Raw genomic sequence first — 23597 nt, 5'->3', positions numbered from 1 at the left:
AGTTAACGGTAGCAGTTGGGTTGCAAGCTAGCGTGAGCTCTCATAACCAGACAGATGGCTGGCCAGGTTCATAAGTATCATACACAAATTAGAAGTATTTGTAAACGTAAAAACACAATGCAGCTGTACTATAACAACTTACCGGTAAGATTCAAAGCGGCTTTGGTAAACCTGAACATGTCTGCTGGTTTCCCTGTGGTCGAGGACACCCTTGAAAAACTAAAAACAAAATGGCAGAAATTCACGGAAATACCTTTACTTCTTCGATCGATTTACTGGCGCATGCCCAAGCACTGTGATATGTTTTCCGCCACCTGCTGTTCTGGAGAGCAGTAGACCAAAAAAGGGAGGAACTCGTTACGTTTCATATGGGGACACATAGTCAATCTAAATATAATTTTGTTTTGTTAAAATCTGCAGGCCTTTATTGTTTCAATTGCTACTATAATGAAATAAGTAGGATAAACTTTTTCATGGCCCTGTATCAAAATGACGATACATTTATATTACTAAATGTATTACTAATTTATTCAATAATACTAACTATGGCCATACACAAAACCAACAAAGCAAATAAAAATATGGATTAAATGTTTGTAGTACTAGTAGGCTATAAGTAGTTTGTATATTGGTTTGTGCCCTTAGCCTCTCTACCTCTTGTCTTTGTAGGCCTAAGATTGCGTGTATGTTTGGGTATGTTATGGTATTCTCCTTGTAGTCCTTGGGTCCGGGCCAGAGGGGTTGGTTGAATCGGTACCATCTAAGGGGAATAATACCTCATGAGTTGACAGCACTTTCAATCTCGTTGTACCTTTGTAAAAAGTGACAATGACAATAAAGACTATCTATCTATCTATATATCTAAATAAGTCTCATAGTGATTTTTGGTAAGGTATACAACCCCGAGAATAAATGACAGCATCACATTGGTGTTTTACCCCCATGTTTATGTCTATTATATGTCTATATAGGGATATATTACAGGTAAATAGGGTAAACATCTTACTATATCACAAAACACCCTAAAAGAATAAGTTTAAAGCAGACTTTATCCAGTGTTGAGGTTTCTGCACTTCAGTTAGCAAATTATGGCATATAGTAGTTAATGACTCATTTACACATTGACTGAATTTAAATAATTTTTCATTTTAATAATATTCAAAAAAAGATTAATCAGAACAATACCCAATACAATGGTTTTGTTCCCATTTTCAGTTACGTTCATCCAAAAATTGTGTTTTTTGAACCGTTTCTAATCCCTGGTACTGATGGACCAAAATGAGGGCCTCTGGTTCAAGGACCATTAGATCAGTATGATCAGGTTAGTCCCCATCAGTTACCTCAAGAGCGTAAAAACCATCAAATTAAGTAAATGTACTGTTTGGAGTTTTATGAAAGGCACCTATTTGTACTGAAATAAGTGACGTACACAGAAGCTCTTCTCTGCTTTAAATTGTTTAATGTTGTACACTTCCAGCACAGAAGCAGATTCACTCGGCACCGAAGAATCGGTAAGCACGCACACACACACACACACACACAACTCTCCAATGGAATGTTAAGAATCAGTCAATTATGACTTGATAAAACATTTTACCCATGAAAATATTATTTGTAGTACACATACAGTATATTATAGTCCGTAGGCTTGACTATGGTTAAAGGCATAAGCCAGATCACTCCCCATCCAAATAATTGAAGTGATACAAAAAAATAGTCACATGAGAGGTGCCCAATGAATATGTAATCCATAATGCAAAACAGAGTCTTTGATAAAAAGGCAAGTGGTGTTTATAAGCAGATAATTGGTCCAGTGCTTGAAATGGCGATATAAGTGTGACTGACAGACGGACGCACAAGGCTGTGTGACTGAGAGGTGATGGGGTTAAGGCAGCTGGGGTTTTAATTTCAGGACACATTTCATTACGCAGGTGGGTTAGGGGTGCAGTGTATTGTCGGTCCAGAAAGTAAATATTCAATACAATGTAGTGCTTTAACAAGCATGATAAAGAGATTAAGTTATCCAATATATCATGCATTCAATAGAGACTCTATCTAATCTGGGTAGACGATATGGTATTCGTATACTACCTTTCCAAGGCCGTATTATACGTAAACAAATATGTTAGACATGCAGAGATTAGAGAGGCTTGCATGGTTCTAACTTCGACAGCTCCAAGAAGCCCCCCCCCCTCCCCCTCATGTCTGGGATTATCTGTGCTTGATTGGTACTGTTCAAATGTGGCTCAAAACTAAGATTGTCAAGAGTGTGCAGCACTCCCCCCGTCTGAAACCAATGCTTCTTAGATCTCTCTCTCTACTGGGACATACTCTAGTAGTGACATTCTACATTTTCTATGGAGTTTTTTTTAAAGCCTGTTTCTGCATAATTAGCAACTGATGATTTCTTTAGGTGTGATTTCCTTAGAGATGGGCCAGTGGGAAGGGGGCACAGGAACGGGTCTGCACCAGAGCTGAGCCATGTCCTTGTTAGCGTTAGCCATTAGCAGCTCTGGGAAGACAGCTCTTTTGAGTCCCTGGTTGGGCTCCCTCCCTTGGACTCGGCACACAGCATAGTTTACGAGTGAATGCATTGGGAGAAGGTGTGTAGTGAGAGATTATCATTGTCCTTAATCAAGCAGACTACAACAAAGAGGAGCCAGACTTAAAAAAGAAAACAAAAAAACAAAAACAAAAAACAAGTGAGGCTCACACATTTAGTTTGGTCATGAAATACATGTTACACGTGAAATAAATGGAACTGTTATTGTTCAATCCTTCTTCTTATCCTTGACCTCTTCGTCGTCGGTGTACTCTGTCGGCTCCTCCCCTGGCTTCAGAAGCTTCCCAACGTAGTCGTACTTCTCTGCAGACAAGCAGAATGTTAGCAACTCCCTTTGGCCTAGAAAACTATGACCATGAAGTCCAAAAGTAGGTGTTCTATCCTAACTTGCTTTCCACTATCTGCTTACATTGTGCTTCAGTTCAGAGTAGAAGAACCTGCAAAATGACTGAATATACATATAAGTGTATACTGAATATACCTATGAGTGTATACTGAATATACAAGGAAGTGAGGACACATGTAAATAAATACAGGATGCTATGATTTGCAAATCATGTACATCTTATATCTATTAAAATAGTGCAAAGACAACAATTGATATGTTGAAACAGAGACATTCTATTGTTTTGGACATACATGTTCATTTTGAATTTGATGCCAACAACAATCTCAAAACAGTTGGGACAGTTTACCACTGTGTTGCTGCACCTCTTCTTTTAACGTCTAAAAACATTTTGAAACTGAGGAGACCAGTTGCTGGACTTTTGAGAATTAAATGTTGTCCAATTCTTCTGCCAGATACAAGATTCCAGCTGCTCAACATGCTTGGGTCTTCGTAATCATGTTTTTTGTTTCATGATGCACCCAATGTTGACAGGTCTGGACTGAAGACAGGCCATTTTAGCGCCTGCACTCTTCTAATATAGACATGCTGTTGTAACAGGGGAAGAATGCAGCTTGCCCACGTTTTCCTGAAACATTCAAGGTCTTCCCAGCAAAAGATGACAGCATATGTTGCTCAAAACCTGTATCTTTCAGCATTAATTGTGCCCTGGTGTGCAAGCTGCCCATGCCATGGGATAAAACCCTTGGTGGTGAGCATCTTAGAACATAACACATTTCTGATGGACTTTAGCTTCCATCATGTTCTGTTGGAAACTCTAAAAGATCTTAAAGTTGTGTTGCTGCACTAGCATGTGGCTCCCGTCATGTTCTGTTGGAAAATCTATAAAGTCTTAAAACAACACTAAAGAGTTTTTTGTAACTTAAAATAATGTTTCCAAAATCATTTCAGCGGTTTATCAACTCATAACAGGGTGAACGGCACTTCTGCATTCACTTTGCGGCCCTCTATCGGCTATAACCGCACTATGTAAGTTTACCAGATCGGGTAGCGGATCTGTAGTTCGATGGAATGAGATGTAAGAAACTACAAATTTGATATGCTTCGATGTCGCAATACTTTTATAAAATCATGCAACATACTCTACCTTGTCTGTGGACATCGTTATTTGCAGGTGCTGGATAAACAAATGCCGTACGTGCAGCGGAGGACAAGTGCTGTAATGTTGCTTTAAAGTCGTATTGCTGCACTAGCATGTGGTCACACAGTGGCTTCGTTGTTCCCTTTTTCAGTAAGTCTCTCTAGCTAGAAGTGTCAGCTAAGTGACTAGATGTAAAGTCTTGCTGCTCAACTGATTGTGCACATAAACTCCACTTTGTCTGCGCTGGTAAAAGTGTCCAGTGTCCCTCTGATGTCCACGAGAAACGTCACTTCACTTCCTGTTCTGCCGCTTGTGCCCCATAAACTAAAAACACTTTCCTTTCAATGTTATTTTCCCCTTGCTTGAGCCACACTTGGCCATTGCTGCTTTGCATAAAACCATCAATGCAGGGCCTTAGCAAGCCATTTGAACTAGGAGTGGGAGTGGGGGGTGCATAAAATACCCAGAATATTTCCAACTATCCACAATATGGTACAGCCATTAACCATTAGCAATCAAAAGCCATTCAATCAAGCATAATGACACATAAAAGTTAACTCCTTCAATAATCAAATGCTTACTGTAGGCTTACAAATCAGTTGAAGGCCTTGTAGAATTATGAACACTATTTTGTATCATGGAAAACAAAAATGGGAGAAAACGTGAGGCCACAGGCCTTCCTCACACCCTTGCTACAGCCCTGAAATGCATTCTTTCTCTCCCTCTCTCACACACACACACACACGTTTAGCTAGCCCTGAGAAACTCACGGGTAAACTGTCCCTCCCACTCGCTCAGGCTCTCCTGCTGCATGCTGTTCAGGTCGGAGAGGTCGTCGTGGATGTCCTTTAGCGCCTCCTTCTCCAGGTTAAAGGTGGCCAAACCTCGAGACGCATCCCGGCCAGCAAACACACCATAGGGCCCCTCTGAATGGACAAGACAGTGAGTTAGAGTGGACCACAAAGACACGTGGCGGTACATGGACAACCAAGACGCATGGCTGGCTGTAAATACAACATACAGTATATGCTCCTAACAGCTAGACAGCTAGATAGATACTTTATTGATCCCCAAGGGGAAATTCAAGAATTTCATGAATGAATGTTAAAGTCTCGAATGCAATGCTTATAAAAACGCAGGGTTGTGTTCTGGGCACAGCTGAGTGTTTATCACGTTTCATCAGTAACCTCAAGGAAACGTCTCAAGGTTCAAGACCAATCAACAAAAGTTCATTGGAACTTCAGAAGGTTCTAGGTCTGGTGAAGGGGGGGGGAAGCGTTTGACCTTTATACATCAGCATTAGGCTACTCATTTACAAAAAACAAACAGTCATGATGACAAGAAAAAGACAGTGTTATCTAGGTTAAAATCATAACAGTGTAGTAAATGACTACAAGTCAATTCACTGATGCAAAGTTTGTTGCATGGCAGACTGTTTCATGGGATTACAAAACTGACGAATATGATATTTCAAAACGTGAGATGAATGCCCACTACGTTTGAAGGGTCATAATCACACGCAACATCTGAACAACGCCATTCCGTACATTCAAAGAGCTTTCTGAATTTGCGTATCATCTGTTGCATAACACAACTGCATGCATGAGGGTGAAAGGGTAGACGGAGCTAAACAATCAGTGGGTGAAGGTTTACATCAACATTGCGTGTGAATAGGATTTAGCTGTGCCAAGTTCAGAAATGGAGCACTGCCATCTCATTCCACAGTGATGAGGTGGGGGGCGTGAAAACCACTAAATTACGGCACTTTGGTAAGTTTCGGTGAGGAAGTGAAGAGGAAATAGCGTCCCGAGGCAGGGGCCGTGAAATGTTCATAGACAGTAACGTTACTAGGGTTAGTCAGGTTGACTTCATGCAAAATAAACCTGCTCTACCCTCGCCAACTCAGAATTTAGTTGACGCCCTAAATGTGAACGGAAGCATGCCACGATGCAATACATTCAATAATTGAGCAGCAGACAGCTACTGAAATAAGAATATGTGTCACTTGTATCCCTTTGAAAACTAAAATGAACTTAGTGAAAGGGTAGAGATAAGGTATACTTTACCTGGTCCGTAGAACTTCTTTCCTCTCGTTACATCAAACACTTTCCCATTCACAGCCATGAGAATTCTTGGGTTTTCCAATCCATCATATTGCTTTAACTCTGGCAATGTGAAATCTCTTCTTTTTAATTTCGGTAATGGTTCCTCGACCTCGCCCAGATCCGGTGATTGGTCTCCGCGAAATATTTTGTACAACAGAAATAAGCAAAGGCACAACAAACTCAAATTTAACGGGGACGTGAAAATTTCCTGCAGAATTCCAGGAGAAGTTTCTACTGCCTCTTCATCGGCCATCTTTGTTTCGAGCTCAGCAGCATGCAACTGCGTGCAAGCGCAAGAGGGTGAGGATATCGCGACCACCAGCAACCAATCAGCGATGTGGAAAAAACACAGGGTTGTTTTCCAACCAATCGAGACATGGAGACATATGTAGTTTTAAAGAACGACTAATAACAATCCCTTGAAATGTCTCTACTAATAATTTACATTAATGAATTACCTATTATTGTACTGATATTAAACCAATCAAGACCCATCTATGTTTGTGCATGTATGTATGACTACAGTCTATGAGTGAAACACACACACACACACACATGGTTTATCTGGAACGATAACAAAGATAATATGGTTATAGAGTCAAAATAGGGTCTTTAATATTGTGAGCTTGTGAATATTAATATTTTTTTAATATTGTGATATCACAATATTAAAGACTCTATTTAGACTCTATGGTTCTGTCACTGATTAAAGATATGCCCAAAGCGCTTGGTCATCCACATCCATAGGGGGCGATGCTGCCTTTCTTACGTACTCAATGAGTACGACGTCCAGCACATAGATGAAACTCTCGGAACAAAACAAATCCCATCAGGACAGTACAGCAGCCCAGCGAAGTGAAGTGACGTGGCTCAGTCTTTGGACCACTCGACGCAGAAATTGATGATTAATGTAAGTTTTCATTGGGATACTGGTTTGGTTCGTCGTAAGTCCTCTCATTCTAGATACTTATTTTTGATATGTCCGAATGGACTTACAGAACGGAGAGTTTCGCTGTATTCTAAATACAAAGCTAGCTAATTTCCCATGCTGACTGGATGTTTTGACATAAGAAGGCAATAAACTCAAAGACAAATCAAATTCATAAGTGTATTTCTTTTAAAGAAGTCGCACTGTTGTGTTTCACTGTTATGACCCCACATCTAGCATAGCCTGTCAGATAACGTTGAGGTTGCAGAAGAAACAGCTAGTTTGCTATTTGGAATGTTGTGTCAGCATAAGCTTAGAGAGAAAGAAGTGAAATCGTATGGTATGTCAGTCCTTATTCCTTGCAACGGGGGCTGGTTTTGTAACTGCCTAACTTTAAGCAAAGATCCTTGATTACTAACAACCCTCTCTGCGTTACGTGCTATTGAGCACAGCATGTATTGAGTGTCACTTTGGTCTTGTAGTCTACTTTGTGCACAGTTATGACACGGTCTTTCCCCTTGTGCACGCAATATTGTTATTGATTACTGTTGACAACTCTGACCTGACTCAATCCTTGACAAAGCAAATGCTGGCTGCTGCACTGCGTACCGTTTGTTTACATATGCATTTTTCTTCCATTTTACTGAATTTAATGTTTGCAGCCATATCTAGCTAGTGTAGATTTATGAACAGTAGATAGATACGCCCTTATGGTTAATTGAAAATTAGACAAGACGCCGCATTCTGGACCATCTACAAGGCTGTCACATTGTGTGCTAGAAGGTTTTCAACACGAGCATTACGCTAGTCATAGCAGTGAGATGCTCACAACCTTTACAACGAGTTGGGCAGCGTATAGAGTCAGGTAGCGGCGTATAGAGTCAGGTAGCGGCGCTGTAAAGTGCAAAGCAACAGGACGGAAACAAATGCCTCTGAGAGGTTCAGTCATGACAAGTCAGGTTGCCTTTATTGTCATAGGAAGTGAAGTGAAGAGGTTGACGAGAGAGAGAGAGGATGGGAAATGACTAGGGTCAGACTTAAGTATAAGTATAACTCTTTTGATCCCGTGAGGGAAATTTGGTCTCTGCATTTATCCCAATCCGTGAATTAGTGAATCACACTCAGCACACAGTGAACACACAGTGAGGTGAAGCACACACTAATCCCGAAGCAGTGAGCTGCCTGCAACAACAGTGGCGCTCGAGGAGCAGTGAGGGGTTAGGTGCCTTGCTCAAGGGCACTTCAGCCGTGCCTACTGGTCAGAGTTCGAAACGGCAACCCTCCGGTTACAAGTCCGAAGCGCTAACCATTAGGCCACGGCTGCCCCAACCCTGAACTCGGGTCCCCATGGGCCCCAAATGTTGTAGAGGTGCTATAGCCAGTTGTGCCACAGCTCCCCGTGCCACTCAGGGTTCTATTGTTGTTTCTCTTGTCCTCCTTGCAGTGTGGAATGTAAGATGTCGGACAAGGAAAGCCCCACAGACCCTGCGACCGATGGACTGCAGGAGCAGACGTCCCCCAGCCCCTCCGACAACTCAAACGAGGCGGCGAGCGAGATCGCCCCCGACGTCGCACCCACACGCAAGATGCGCAGACGGCCGGAACACAAAGTGCCCCCAGCGGACGTTCCCAATGCAGCGGAGAAATCCGAAGCCACAGCAGAGGTTCTGAAGGTAAGCATTACGCCACTCTGGTTCTCCTTGTATTTTGTGCAGTCCCAGTGGAGGACATCCAACCTCAGTGAAGAATAAGAGATCATACTGAACTACACTTTGACGGGAGAAGTTGCTTTTGCTATGCAAATCATAACAGTATCCTGTATGGACTGTACTGTCCTGTAAACTTTATAGACGTGTTTATAGACATATGTGTATATGTAAACCCACTTACATACAAATGTGTAGATTGAAATCTGGCATGTAATGTATGTTTTTGTATAGGTTGGTAGCACAGAAATGAGTGTCTGTGTTTTGTGTCCATGGTGTGTTAGCTGGAAGCAGTGTGTGTCTTGTGTCCATGGTGTGTTAGCTGGATGGGCATGTGTGTGATGTGTGTCTTGTGTCCATGGTGTTAACTGGAAGGGGATGTGTGTAATGTGACTGTGTGTCGTGTGTCCATGGTGTGTGTGATGCGTGATGTGTGTGTAGTCTGTCCATGGTGTGTGTGTGTGATGTTTTTATCATGTGTCCATGATTTGTCCATGGTGTGTGTGATGTGTGTATCTTGTGTCCATGGTGTGTGTGATGTGTGTATCTTGTGTCCATGGTGTTAACTGGAAGGGGATGTGTGTAATGTGACGTGTGTCGTGTGTCCATGATGTGTGTGTAGTGTGTCCATGGTGTGTGTGATGTGTGTGTGTGTGTGTGTAGTGTGTCCATGGTGTGTGTGATGTGTGATGTTTGTATCGTGTGTCCATGGTGTGTGTGATGTGTGTGTTGTGTGTCCATGTTGTGTGTGATGTGTGTATCTTGTGTCCATGGTGTGCAGTGTTTCCTCTAGAATTTTTTTAACAGTGGCGGCAGCGCCCGCAGCGCCCCCCCCACCCCCCCAGAAATAAAAAAGTTAGTATGAAAAAACCGGTAGGGTGTCACTCCCGGGATGTTTTTTTTAATTCTAGTTGCTAATCACACCATTTAGCCTAACGTGACTTGAGAGGGACAGGATTCAGGAACTAAAACAGGCCCATCTTCTGTCTGACTCACGTCACGTTAACCCATGCATTAAACCACATTGTCACTTGAACGCTTGAACATACCGGTAGTTCACGTTGACAATGGAGAAACGCTTAGCTTACTTCGTTTATGACAGAAATTAAGTTTTGTGCCAACACGTTGTAAAAACACAACCCACAACACTGTCTTTATTTGGTGCAAATCTCCTTTACTTTATAGTCCGCGATTCACATTAGGCCTACTAGGCCATCACTGCGAGTGCATACAAAATGTTTTGCAATTTACCTTGGTTACTTAGCCTGACGTGAGGCTATTGGATACTACCAGCAGTCGTTGCTTTTTTTACTGCGTCGATTCGCAATTGAGTGCATCTAATGTAACAGCGGTGTCTTCGCGGAGACATCCTCTCCAGTTTCATTTTTGCTGTTGTTGCGAGCGAGCTTAGGCCTATAGACTAGGAGAGTGGTCCCCAAACTTTTTCTTCCGAGGGCCAGCTCAATATGCCTGGCTCCAAGAGAGGGCCAGAGACTCGGAGTAGTTGTATATCAGTAACCAGTAAATAGGAAATAGCTTAGTGCTGTGAACAACAGCAGTCTACCTTAGTTGAATATTCTATTACATTTAATCATAGGCTATTGCAATTTAATACCATTGTTAGCTGTGTTTATATTGTCATCATGCCATATCAGTGTAAAATTAAATAATAATAATAAAAAAACGGTTGCATTCCCAAAAGTATTAGCAGGGAGTCCCAAAAGTATATTTTATTAAAAATGTGTGAACTCTGCATACTCTGTCTTTGCATACACAGCTCAAGTTGTGAATATCCTACAAATAATTTAAAGTTATCAAACTATGAGAATTGTATGAAGTGCTGAAGTGGTCTGAAATGACCACCATTCTAACTTTCAGTCACCTGATGAGAACTTTGTGAACTCTTTGTATGAACATTTGAATGAGTGAATAAAAAATAGAAATAATTATCCCAGAAAGTCCCAGAAATATGACTTGAATAGAAGTTAGTTAGTTATTAACAATTAATTGATAAACTTTTAAAATACTTTGAGCACTGATGCAGTCAGCATAGGCCTCTTACATTGTTTGCAGGTAGGCCTACATTACATTCTTTCCGTTTTCGATGGCAAACGCAAAACAGCGCCAAAACAACCACCAGTGGACAAAAAGAGTATTACATGTGTACTGTTAAGACTCGCCATAGAGAATGAATGGGGGAAATTGCGGAGGTTTTAGTTTGACGATGTTGTACTCATAGACATAATATACATAGACGCCGTATCGACCGCTGCTCCCTACTAGCGCTGACGAGATTTGGAGCCGCCATCTTGGACCGGTCATCCACTCCACTCAGTGTAATCTGTTTGGCCGGTGCAATGAGCTGTCAGCACACTTAATTAATCATATCTCACTGAATACCGAACAGATTTTCACGCGGTTTTTTTTGCTGCAAAGGTCATACATGTAGCTATGATACAGGCCACATTGTTCGAAAATACAAAATACAACCAATAGTACGGTAATGTTAAATCTTACTTGTGAAAAGTAAATCCCCCCGAGTATGGTCCGCCGATTTGAGCAGGAACATGCTGCACAGTGCTGTCATCTTGTGTTTTCTGCTGCAACGCAATGAGGAGTATGACCGGTCCAAGATGGCGGCCGCATTTCTTGTTTCCAGCAGCCAATGCGGCGTCTATGTATATTATGTCTATGGTTGTACTCCCGTGCGGGCCGGATGCTATATACGACGGACATGTTTTGGGGGGCCACCCAAAATGAGGTGGCGGGCCGTAGTTTGGGGACCAATGGATTACGATATGGGAAATACTTTATACGATCAGCTTCAGAAATGAATGGGGTTTCCTTGGCCTGTGCTACACCTTTCCACCAAGTTTGCGAAAATTGTAGTTTTTGCGATGTTGACAAACATGCGTAGCACATGGAAGCTCTTGATAGCGCATGCCACTAACGTCTATAAAAACAATATATTTATGGAATAAAACTAGACAGGTAGGCCTACCTCGGATTAGCATAGCTGTTTATTCTTAAACTGCAATTTTCAGCTAGCCTGGGTGTTCCCATGCTGCCTTGCGCGCAATTTGATTCACGCTGCTAAGGCAGCCTGGAGACCATGAAGCAAATTTTCGCCTGAGATAGGGAACCAATCACAGAACAGGTGGGAAAGCAAGACGATGATGAGCTATGCACAGACGCATTTGATAGACATCCGTGGCACCCAACGGATCTGGGCATTTTTTTCAAATACGAGAAAATGAACGTTTGGTTCCCAGACCACGTCTCATTGAGAAGTGGTGGCGCTAGCCAGGCTAATTTTCAGCCGCCAGTGGAGGGCATTTAGCCTACTATGCTTCCAGACAATATTTTGCGTCTCCCCTAATTCTGAAGCAGTGGCACTGCTAAATGAAGAGGAAACACTGAGAAGAAAGTTAATGCTTTAAATAGGCTACATCAACACAATATATAATATGTGAACTGAAACTGGACGGGCCACAAAAACCTCTAACTAGTAGTTTAGGCTGTTAAATTGCAATGTGAGCGGCAGCCAGCAGGGGAGGATACGTCGCAGGATTATTTAAAAAGCAAATGTGTGTCTGCCCTGATTCTGATAGGCTACCGTGGCGGTATTAATTAAACCGTGGGGGGCCGCCATGCTGAAATAAACGTAGAGGAAACACTGGTGTGTGCGTGTGATGTGTGTGTCGTGTATCCATGATGTGTGTATGATGTGTGTGATGTGTGCGTGTCCATGGTGTGTGTGATGTGTGTATCTTGGGTCCATGGTATGTCTGATGTGTAATGTGTGTGTCATGTATCCATAGTGTGTGTGATGTATGTATCTTGTGTCCATGGTGATGTGTATCTTGTGTCCATGGTGATGTGTATCGTGTGTCCATTGTGATGTGTATCTTGTGTCCATGGTGATGTGCATCGTGTGTCCATGGTGCAGGCATCCAGTGAGACGGCAGTGCAGCAGGGTGGATGGGGATACTGGGGAAGCTGGGGGAAGTCGCTGCTCTCCACAGCAACGGCCACCGTGGCAACCGTAGGTGAGTGACCACTGAGAGCTCTTACACACACACACCCACACACCCACACCCACACACACACACACACACACACAGAGAGAATGTGTGTGTGTTCAGTGTGTGTGTGGTGATGTACATGTTATCTCTCTCCCCCTCTCCCTCTCTCTCTCTCTCTCTCAGGCCAAGGCCTGTCCCAGGTGATTGAGAAGGCAGAGACCACGCTGGGGATCCCCAGCCCAGAGGAGCTGTCTGCACAGGCTCCGGAGGACAGCAGCAGCACAGACGGTACAGCCACACCAGTGCTCTGGAAATATCTCCCAACACATATAATAAAGTAGCATTTTTTATATCCCAACACATTTAATATGTTAGCATTCTTTATAATATTAGCATTATTTATATCCCAACACAGGGTAGGATTTTCACGGCGGCCACGACGGCCATGGCCGTCGTTGCCCCTTGCGTTGTCCCTGATGCCCCAACACATATAATATATTGCCCCAACACAAACACATATAATATAGTAGCATTCTTTATATCCCAACGCATATAATATATTAGCATTCTTTTGGTAGCTATTATTGGCTTTGCACTGTTTGATTGAAGTTTCATTTGAATTTAATTAGAATTTCTCACTTAAAATACGTTTGCGTGTGTGTGTGTGTGCGTGTGTGTGTGTGTGTGTGTGTGTATTTGTGCATGTGTGCGTGTGTGCATGTGTACATGTATACGCGTGTGTGTCCAGCAGGGGGCACTGTTGGTGCTGAGGCTGAGGGTGACATGGCGATGGCAGGTGCCCTGGGGATGCTGTCATCCCTCACCAGCGTGGTGCAGAACACAGTGAGGACACAGAGAAACACAACACCACAACACACAACACTACAACACCACAACACACAACACCACACCACACACAGCAACACCACAACACACAACACACAACACCACACACAGCAACACAACAACATAACACACAACACCACAACACACAACACAACACACAGCAACACAACAACACATAACACCACAACACCACAACACACAACACCACACACAGCAACAAAACACACAGCAACAAAACACACAGCAACACAACACCCCAACACCCAACACCCCAACACCCCAACACCCAACACCCAACACCCAACCACCCAACACCCAAACACCCAACACCCAAACACCCAAACACCCAAACACCCAACACCCAACACCCAACACCCAAACACCCAACACCCAAACACCCCAACACCACAACACCACAACACACAACACCACACACAGCAACAAAACACACAGCAACAAAACACACAGCAACACAACACCCCAACACCCAACACCCCAACACCCAACACCCAACACCCAACCACCCAACACCCAACCACCCAACACCCAACCACCCAACACCCAACCACCCAACACCCAAACACCCAACACCCAACACCCAACACCCAACACCCAAACACCCAACACCCAAACACCCCAACACCACAACACACAACACCATAACACACAACACCACACACAGCAACACAACCACACCACCACAACACACACCACCACAACACACACCACAACACAACACCACAACACAACACCGCAACACACAACACCGCAACACACAACACCGCAACACCACAACACCGCAACACCACAACACCGCAACACCACAACACCGCAACACCACAACACCACAACACCACAACACCACAACACCACAACACCACAACACCACAACACACAACAACACAGCCACAGCGGAGCAGATTAGTTTAGCTTTTTAATGGTTATTTTAACGCTACTAGCGCTATTTATGGTGAAATGATCTCTGATCACTGCTAGACCCCACCTATCTGAATACAGCCCTGGAGCAGAACACAGTGCAGTGCAGTCTCTCTCTGCTGAGTTTTAACTGCACATCTGCTATCCATTAAGATGGCGTCTGTCCTGCTGGGTTTGTGATGCTCGCACGTTTCCTCTGCAGGGTAAAACGGTCATCACGGGCGGCCTGGACGCACTGGAGTTCATCGGGAAGAAGACGATGGACGTGATCGCCGAAGGAGACCCGGGATTCAAAAAGACCAAGGGCCTGATGATCAGAACGTCCACACTCTCACAGGCAAGAGCCGAGTCGGTATCTCAACTTCACTGTGTTCCATACGGCACCAGAGACGTACGAAGTGGTAGCCAATTAAAAGAGAGAGAGGGCCTGTCTCTGGCTGCTTATCAAGCTTACTTTAGGAGATATCTGGCTGCTTATCAAGTTGACTTTAGTAGATATATGGGCAACATTTGTAGTATTTGCATTTTTGACTTTAAGTTCAAATGGTTATTTCTTCACATTCTGTTGCTATTTCTGGGTCATTTTGAACATTTTAAACTAAACAAACGATAGCCCCTTTAAGTCCTGCTGACTGCAGGGAAAGGTGAATGTGGCATTCTGTGTGGTGAGGTTTTAAGAAAGACCCTATAAGTCCTGCCAGCTTCCGCATTATGCATAAGCTCAATGTGTCTTGCTGATTGGTCAGGTTAAGGGAATGTGTCTTGCTGATTGGTCAGGTTAAGGGAATGTGTCTTGCTGATTGGTCAGGTCTTGCGGGAGGCTAAGGAGCGAGAGCAGCAGCAGCAGCAGCAGATGGGCGATGAGCTCTCCTCGGACATGGAGAAGAAGGCCCACTACGGCATGCTGTTTGACGAGTTTCAGGGTCTGGCCCACCTGGAGGCGCTAGAGAGCTTGTCCAGGGAGAGTGAGATCAAGGTGAGTCTGCTGAAGATTTGGGCTCATGAGGTTTTAGCATTGATTTTTTTTTGGATTGGCTCAGTTTATTACATTACATTACATTTGGCTGACACATTTTTAACCAAAGCGACTAACAACATGGTAACAGTTTAAGTTTTAAAGCAGTTCTCTCAACAGTTTTAGGACAATTTAAAAACGGTAGAGTACAGTAAGAATAAGTGTATCAGTAAGTGCTGTTTTTAAACAGTTGAGTGTCAGTTCAAGACGGCTGGTAAGTGCTGGTATCAGCAAGACTTGTTGTAAGTGTTGCTATGAGAGGAGAAGTTCTCTAAAGAGCTGGGTCTTCAGGAGTTTTTATCTGTGCTTGGCCTGGCTAACAGTATCTAAAGAGAAAGTATGACAGATACTGTTAAAAATCTTGGTGTATAAATTGACAGTGATCTAAATTTCAACAGCCACATGAAAGCAATAACTAAATCAGCTTTTTACCACCTCAAAAATATTGCCAAACTTCAAAACATGATTTAGAAAACCTAATTCATGCATTTATCTCCAGCAGGGTTGATTACTGCAATGGGCTTTTCACAGGCCTTCCTAAAAAGACTATCAAACAGCTTCAGGTGATACAAAATGCAGCAGCCAGGGTTTTTTACTTCAGCCAGGGACCACATTACTTTAATTCTTAAGTCCCTGCACTGGCTCCCAGTAAGTCACAGAATTGACTTTAAAGCACTACTGCTTGTTTATAAATCAGTAAATGGAACAGGACCTACTGTAAATACCTATCAAAATACCTATCATGTACATGCTTCAGCAGTACACACCTTCTGGACCTCTACTGTTAGTAAAAGCTGCTGTTAGAACTAAACATGGTGAAGCTGCTTTTAGCTGCTATGCGGCTCAGCTCTGGAACCAACTTTCGGATGACATCAAAAATGGCCCAACTGTAGCCAGCCCAGGCTCCAAAAACGGTAACAAAAACAACCTGGGCAATCCTAGCCCATAAAAACATAACAAACTGTTCCAGCAAATCACAGACGAGATGCACGTTTAGGAGAGTTTCAATTGCACGGGAGCAGCACGGGAGGGAGGGGGAGGAAGTAGCGAGCTAGCTCTCTGTTTTGTTTGAAAGTCAACAGAAGTGACGTTACCCAGCATCGCTTAGAGCACCTTTAACTCATTGAGTGCCCTTTCCTTCCCATTCGTTGAGTGCCAAAAACGTAATATTACGTTTTTAGCTTTTTTTTTTTAATTACGAAACTAGACACTCTAACACACCTTATATGTGATTTTGGGAACTCTGTGATGAATGGAAATGAAATATATGATGATCGAAAACTCATGAAAACGCACAATCTGGACATTTTATCTGGACATTTAATCTTAAAACTCTGCTTTTGATGGTTGCCGCTTTGGGTTGAATCAGTGACACATGCACGTCAGGTCAAAACCAGGCCATTTTCGTGGGTTTTTCACTAGGTGGCAGTCTCGCTAGGTCTCGCTAGGTCACTTCCCGGAAACTTTACAGGCAACACTTCATATTTCATCAAAGACGCTACATCTCCATTTCTAGAAATAAAACAGGGATTTTGATGATAACTAGCCACTGTTTAGCTTGGGATTTCTTAGGAACAGAGGCATGTAAAAATAAACGGTTTGTACCCACTGAGAGCTTAAAGTCTCACCTTTCAAACAAGCCATAGTATGTGTCCATAGCTATAAGATAGAATACGCTGTGGCTCTACAAACATCGTCAACAATGATCAAGATTGCTGGCACTCTGGGCCAAAGCTTCCGAAAACAGTGCGGCATTCAATGAGTTAAAGTAAGGCAGGAACCAGTTGTGAGGACTGTTAAGCAGGAACCAGTCTGTGAGGACCATACCAAAGTAAAACAGGAACCAGTAGGTGTGGACTGTTATTAATTGAGACAGGAACCAGTCTGTGAGGACCGTACCAAAGTAAAACAGGAACCAGTAGGTGTGGACTGTTATTAATTGAGACAGGAACCAGTCGGTGAGGACTAATAAAGTAAGACTGTTGTGTGGACCGTAATTAAGTACCGTACTTCTGAACTGTAACCATTCACTGGTGCCTGTTATGGCTGCATCCAGGTGAAGTCTGTCCTGACCTCCATGTCTGGGGACGAACTAGCCCAGCTCAAGCACCATCTGGAGGAGATCAAAGAGCCCTTCTCCCTGGAGGAGTTCGATGATGACGAGGACGACTCAAAAGGTAACACCAGAGATAGAGAGTGTGCGTGCGTGTGTGTGTGTGTGTGTGGGAGAGAACCACAGCACAGCATCTGGGGTCTTCTCTCACTGTGTGGAGTACAGTAATGAGTAACATTTACTATGAGATTCTACAGGGTTTAACAAAGTCACCTTTTTCTTTTTCCATTGTTTTCTCAGAGGACAGTGACGGTGTGGAGTTTGTGAAGGAGTTAACAGACGCTATGAGTCGTTTGCATTTGTCCACTACAGCAGACAAACTCAGTCAGGTGTGCCTCTGACAATTTCAACATCAATTCAGTTCAGTTACTCAAGGCCACTGACTAATCTGTGTGTGCGTGCGTGCGTGCGTGCGTGCGTGCGTGCGTGCGTTGTGTGTTTGTGTGTGTGCAGGCTACAACAAATGTGCACAACCGCATCGCTGATATCAAATCGGCCACAGCGTTGCCGCCGCAGGAAGAGGATGGGACTGAGGAGAAAGCTGTACCAAAGTGCTCTACAGAGGTACAATGAAATAGTTCCCTTCACTGCACCAAAGTGCTCTACAGAGGTACCATGAAATAGTTCCCTTCACTGCACCAAAGTGCTCTACAGAGGTACCATGAAATAGTTCCCTTCACTGTAACAAAGTGCTCTACAGAGGTACCATGAAATAGTGCCCTTCACTGCACTAAAGTGCTCTACAGAGGTACCATGAAATAGTGCCCTTCACTGTAGCAAAGTGCTCTACAGAGCTACCATAAGAGTTCCCTTCAATGTAGCAAAGTGCTCTATAGAGCTACCATAAAAGAGTTCCATACATTGTAGAAAGTACATTACAGAGGTACCATAAGAGTTCCCTTCATTGTAGCAAAGTGCTATACAGAGGTACCATAAAAGAGTTCCATAAATTGTAGAAAGTACATTACAGAGGTACCATAAGAGTTCCATTCACTGTAGCAAAGTACACTACAGCGGTACCATAAGAGTTCCATTCATGGAGATCTCCCTGCCCCACTGTGATTGACTTGTTGTCATGACATCAGGCTAATTCAACTTAAGATCTGGCTGAAGGTGATTCATGCTGGACTTTTGCACGATGCAAACATGCGTTAAGTCCACCAGTGCATCAAGTTCAGCCAGATTAGCACAGCACTGCATCAAGTCAAATAAGCCTATTGTCTGTATGGGAAAATGTTCCATCCGTCATGGGAAAGGGCCCTTGTCATAATGAGTTACTCGATGTCTACTTTGTGCTCTGTTGTCACCTCTGCTGTCATCTCTGATTCGCTGGTTTCCTAGGTGACGCTAGGAAAGAGGCCACATGTTTCTTGTGGGTTTGTGGTCCACTGGTGGGTTGCTGCTGAATGGGTTGTATGATACATGTAGGAAATGTATCATACATATAGGAAACATGCAGTGCCCCCAAACTGTCGACTGAAGCTTGTGGTGGTCTTTTCTCACTTCTGTTTGGTGTGTGTGTGTATGTGTGTAAGAACAGTCTGTTTGAGCCTGTTGCAAATACCCTTCTGCTGATACTGATGTGCTATCAGTCTCCATGTTTAATCCTTCTGCTGATACTGATGTGCTGTCAGTCTCCATGTTTAATCCTTCTGCTAATACTGATGTGCTGTCAGTCTCCATGTTTAATTGTTCTGCTCCTACCCCTCTGCTTTGACGCTCCTAGTCACACTTGACCATGTGTTGACCAGCACCTACCACTCTGCCTACAGGAAGTGCACTCCTCGGCTATCAGAGGCCTAGCAGAGCTCACGGCGAAGTCCATCGAGCAGTTCCACAAGGTGGCCCAGGTGACGCTGCACAGCGGCAGCAGCAGCGCGGAGGTGGCCACTCTGGAGCAGGCCCGAGTCCTCGCTCAGTGAGTCCGGTCTTCGTCCTCTCCCTTTAAAGCTGCAGTTGGCAAGATTTTTGTTTTTTGATCATATTCACTGAAACTGATACTGTGCTCCCACAGAACCACATAAATCAGCATAAATCATCGGCACTTCTACCTTCACCTATAGCCTGTTATTTGTTTTGCAAAAATCCACAGCTCCCGGTTCTTCTGGTCCAATCAGAGCAGGGCTGTGTGAGATCTGACTGTCAATCACAGTCTAGTGCAGTCTGGTGCGCACTGACGAGCATGAACTCGATGAGAGGGTGCTCAGTGGTAGTGGGGGAGGGACATGAGAATTGTAAACATTCAAAAAAGTCCCCTCAATCTGTCAGACTTGCCAACTGCAGCTTTAACTTGGTCATCAGTCTTAATCCTAAATCGGTCGGTTTCCTGGTGTGGTTAATCCGAAATCCTGTTTCCTAGTCCCAGTTTCCTGTTGTTTTTTTTCAGTCAGTGTTTTCTCCACACCCCATGTACCTCACTGTTGACTTTGTTTGTAAATATTGCATGTTTGTGTGTTTTTTGTCTTTTTTTAATATTCTTTTATTTCTCTGTAAAGCACTTTGGTCTTAAATATGCTTTAGAAATGCAACACACTTCTGTTGTTTTCTTTCCCTAGGATCACGGTTCTGCTGTGTAAGGAGATCTCTCTCCTCTCAAAGAGCTTCACTTCCTGTCTCACCAGTGTAGGGGTATGAAACCATAGATATTTAGACACCTGCTCTCTGTCTCTAATGCCACTCCTATGTCACTGACGTGTCTCTATGGTGCGAACATGAAGTTTAGGGAAACTTCTTCAATTTCAGCGTAGGGTGGTGTCTTTACATACATTGTTCTGTTTCTCTTTTTTATTTATTCCTTTTGAAACGTATTTTTAAAAACATCCATCTTTTTGTCTTGCAGGCAAATGAAAAAGGGGAGGTCCTCAACCCACTGATAACTGGAGTCTTTCTGGAGGTATGTTGCACACTCTCTAATCGGACAACAGATCATGCAGGCATTTATGAGTTCATAAACATGAGTGCAACCTGACAGACAGAGCATACACATACACGCACACACACACACACACACACACACACAGAGAGAGAGAGTTACAAAAGAGTGTGCAGACACCTTGTCCAGGCGAACCTGTGGAGATGGCTGAGTTCTCCCAAAACTTTACCGGTCACATCATTTTACATTATGAATTTAAATGTAAGCTCCCCAACATCCCAGCAGACAGAAATTGTGTCGCTTTTACGTCATAGTTTGTCAAGCGATACTTGTCGTCTGGACTATAAATTAGCCTTAACCACTCCACTTCCACCCTCTCTGGTTGGTGTTTGTTAGGGGTTTTTTGGATTTGTTGCGGTTGTTTGGTGTTTGTTGGGACCTTGTGTTATAGTCCAGCCTCTGTGCTTGGCGCCTAGGGTTGTTTGGGATTGGTTAAGATTGGGTGGGGTTAGTTGAGGTTTGTTTGGGGTTGGTTAAGGTTTGTTGGGGTTTGTTGGTATTTGTTGGGGTTTTATTGGTATTTGTTGGGGTTTGTTAGGGTCGTGTGTTAAAGTCCAGTCTCTGTGCTTGTCTCCTGGGGTTGTTTGGTGTTTGTTGAGGTTTGTTGGTGTTTGTTGGGGTTTTTTAGGGCCTTGTGTTAAAGTCCAGTTTCTGTGCTTGTCTCCTGGGGTTGTTTGTTAGGGCCGTGTGTTAAAGTCCACTGTCTGTGCTTGGCTCCTAGGGTTGTTTGAGATTTGTTAAGATTGGGTGGGCTTGGTTGAGGTTTGTTTGGGGTTTGTTAAGGTTGGTTGAGGTTGGTTTGGTGTTTGTTGGTATTTGTTGGGGCCTTGTGTTAAAGTCCAGTCTCTGTGCTTGTCTCCTGGGGTTGTTTGGTGTTTGTTGAGGTTTGTTGGTGTTTGTTGGGGTTTTTTAGGGCCTTGTGTTAAAGTCCAGTTTCTGTGCTTGTCTCCTGGGGTTGTTTGTTAGGGCCGTGTGTTAAAGTCCAGTCTCTGTGCTTGGCTCCTAGGGTTGTTTGGGATTGGTTAAGATTGGATGGGGTTGGTTGGTGTTTGTTGGTGTTTATTTGGTGTTTGTTGGGATTTGTTTGGTGTTTGTTGGTGTTTGTTAGGGCCTTGTGTTAAAGTCCAGTATCTGTGCTTGGCTTCTAGGGTTGTTTGGGATTGGTTAAGATTGGGTGGGGTTGGTTGGGGTTGGTTGGTGTTTGTTAGGGTTGTTTGGTGTTTGTTGGTGTTTGTTAGGGCCTTGTATTAAAGTCCAGTCTCTGTGCTTGGCTCCCGCAGGCGTCCAACAGTGCCTCCTATATCCAGGATGCCTTCCAGCTCCTCATGCCCGTGCTGGAGCTGGCCCACATCCAGAGGACGAACGACGCTGCCAAGTAGACGCTGCGCCCACCCACCACACCTGTTGTGCCCGCCATGCCATCTCGCCGTGCCAACACAGGACTTCATGCCCTCAACACAGGACCCTCTAAGCCCTCTCCTCTGGAAAGGGAGCGGGAGGGGGCATTGCTCCAAAGTCCGATACTACAGTGTGTTTTTATGAGGGGGAAGCGGTAACAGTAAATGCCATCAGGATATGAAGATGGCCTTAATTATCAAAGACCTATCATGGTCACTCCTGTTATAAACATTTGCTCATTAAGCAAATATAAAGTCAGCCCTAATATAAACATTTGCTCATTAAGCAAATAAAAAGTCAGCCCTAGTATAAACATTTGCACATTAAGCAAATATAAAGTCAGTTCTATTATAAACATTTGCTCTTGAATAATATATATACTTTTATAATAATAAAAGTTTAAGCACACTCATAAGAACCAAGATCTATAGTGTCCTCTCCAGAATAGTAAAACATGTAAGAAGCCAAGAACTTACCCTGTGACCAGGAATGGATTGTTTTTTAAAATATTTCCAAAGTCAGAACGGACAATTGTTAGATATTGCAAGGAACAAGTCACACAAAATGCACTGTTAAAACTGCTCATAACTAGACTAGTGTTTGGCCTAAGAATAAAACGGTTGTTTAGGTACAGTAGTGTCTAAGAAAATGTAGATAATTATTAGTCTTTTGCCTTCCCCATGTGTCATTCCTATACATTTGCAACATTTAGCAGATCTGCATCTGATGCAAAAATCATTCGACTAATTAAGGTCTAAGATGGGTCTAAGAAAACTGAAGATTTTCAACACATCATAGACTGCAAAAGCGATTGCCCCAAAGTATTTTTAATGATTCAAAAACATGGCCGTATATGTAAAGTGGGGAAATAATAGTGTGATGATGCTCTGCTCAAATGTGTGACTGATGCTGATCTTTCAATGTAATTGTACAATTTTACAAGCAGTGTTACTGGTGCCACATACGATGTTCCTTATGTACTATGCATAACATTGTTCCAGTTAGACACAACAATTGACTTTATATATATATATATATATATATATATATATATGGCATAAGGTATTTTCACCAGTCAGTATAGGAAAAGTTCAGACAGGGTAAACAAGATCCCAACGTCTAGAGGAGGGGCAAGTGGAATTACTTAACATAGTGGCATTGTCTTTTATTTTGCAAGGATTTGCTGGCTCTCACTACTACAGTATACACACGTGTCAGTGTTGAGTTTTCCCAGTGCCCTGGGTCTAATTTATGGATATATACATTGTCTGTATTTTTGGAATAAATATGCCTTCTTAATTAACGGAGATTAATGTTGTGAATATGTTGTGCTTTCACTTAGGTTGTCTGGAGTGGGGGGTGGGGCTCATACTATGTCATGGGGGCTGTTATATCATAACGTTTTTGCCTTTCTATTGAATTTGGTTCAACTTAATTCAGATGCAGTTTCCACTTTAACCATGAATATGTTGAACAGAAACAGACCCCTTTTTTGTTTGGACATTTTTAAGGGGGAAGGCACGTTGAGTGTGTATGGATCCAC

The 23597-nt window shown here is 43.2% G+C and overlaps 2 protein-coding genes across 4 annotated transcripts; one reads left to right on the top strand and one right to left on the bottom strand.

The window, feature by feature from the left end:
* Positions 1–1439: 1439 nt before the first annotated feature.
* On the bottom strand, positions 1440–6446 carry pgrmc1 (progesterone receptor membrane component 1). Of its 2 annotated transcripts, none has more exons than XM_042091928.1 (3): positions 6117–6446; positions 4782–4976; positions 1440–1543 (listed from the first exon to the last, which is right to left on the bottom strand). In XM_042091928.1, the coding sequence occupies exons 1-2, from the start codon at positions 6406–6408 to the stop codon at positions 4798–4800; spliced, it is 471 nt and encodes a 156-aa protein (XP_041947862.1). In that variant the 5' UTR covers positions 6409–6446; the 3' UTR covers positions 1440–1543; positions 4782–4797. The 2 variants fall into 2 exon arrangements, with proteins under 2 accessions (XP_041947862.1, XP_041947861.1); XM_042091927.1 differs by having other exon boundaries at positions 1440–2866; positions 4821–4976; positions 6117–6445.
* A 472-nt stretch (positions 6447–6918) lies between these two features.
* On the top strand, positions 6919–23357 carry fam114a2 (family with sequence similarity 114 member A2). 2 transcript variants are annotated; one of them, XM_042091918.1, is made up of 14 exons: positions 6919–7065; positions 8528–8756; positions 12739–12838; positions 12998–13102; positions 13566–13657; positions 14799–14933; positions 15405–15572; positions 17668–17788; positions 17965–18053; positions 18178–18288; positions 19497–19642; positions 20280–20352; positions 20564–20617; positions 21937–23357. In XM_042091918.1, the coding sequence occupies exons 2-14, from the start codon at positions 8541–8543 to the stop codon at positions 22033–22035; spliced, it is 1509 nt and encodes a 502-aa protein (XP_041947852.1). In that variant the 5' UTR covers positions 6919–7065; positions 8528–8540; the 3' UTR covers positions 22036–23357. The 2 variants fall into 2 exon arrangements, with proteins under 2 accessions (XP_041947852.1, XP_041947851.1); XM_042091917.1 differs by having other exon boundaries at positions 13563–13657.
* The last annotated feature ends 240 nt before the right edge of the window (positions 23358–23597 follow it).

The sequence above is a fragment of the Alosa sapidissima genome, chromosome 5 (assembly GCF_018492685.1).
Source record: "Alosa sapidissima isolate fAloSap1 chromosome 5, fAloSap1.pri, whole genome shotgun sequence".
Classification (NCBI taxonomy): Eukaryota; Metazoa; Chordata; class Actinopteri; order Clupeiformes; family Clupeidae; genus Alosa; species Alosa sapidissima.
The sequence above is the reverse complement of the archived record's forward strand: the minus strand, read 5'-3'. Positions and strand labels throughout refer to the sequence as shown.

Coding starts and splice junctions, on each gene's coding strand:
- pgrmc1 (XM_042091927.1), bottom strand. CDS start 6,408: ATGGCCGATGAAGAGGCAGTAGAAACTTCTCCTGGAATTCTGCAGGAA. Junction 4,977..6,116: donor AAAGAAGTTCTACGGACCAG/GTAAAGTATACC, acceptor TTGTCCATTCAG/AGGGGCCCTATGGTGTGTTT. Junction 2,867..4,820: donor GTGGGAGGGACAGTTTACCC/GTGAGTTTCTCA, acceptor GCTTGTCTGCAG/AGAAGTACGACTACGTTGGG.
- fam114a2 (XM_042091917.1), top strand. CDS start 8,541: ATGTCGGACAAGGAAAGCCCCACAGACCCTGCGACCGATGGACTGCAG. Junction 13,658..14,798: donor CCAGCGTGGTGCAGAACACA/GTGAGGACACAG, acceptor TTTCCTCTGCAG/GGTAAAACGGTCATCACGGG. Junction 18,289..19,496: donor TACCAAAGTGCTCTACAGAG/GTACAATGAAAT, acceptor CTCTGCCTACAG/GAAGTGCACTCCTCGGCTAT.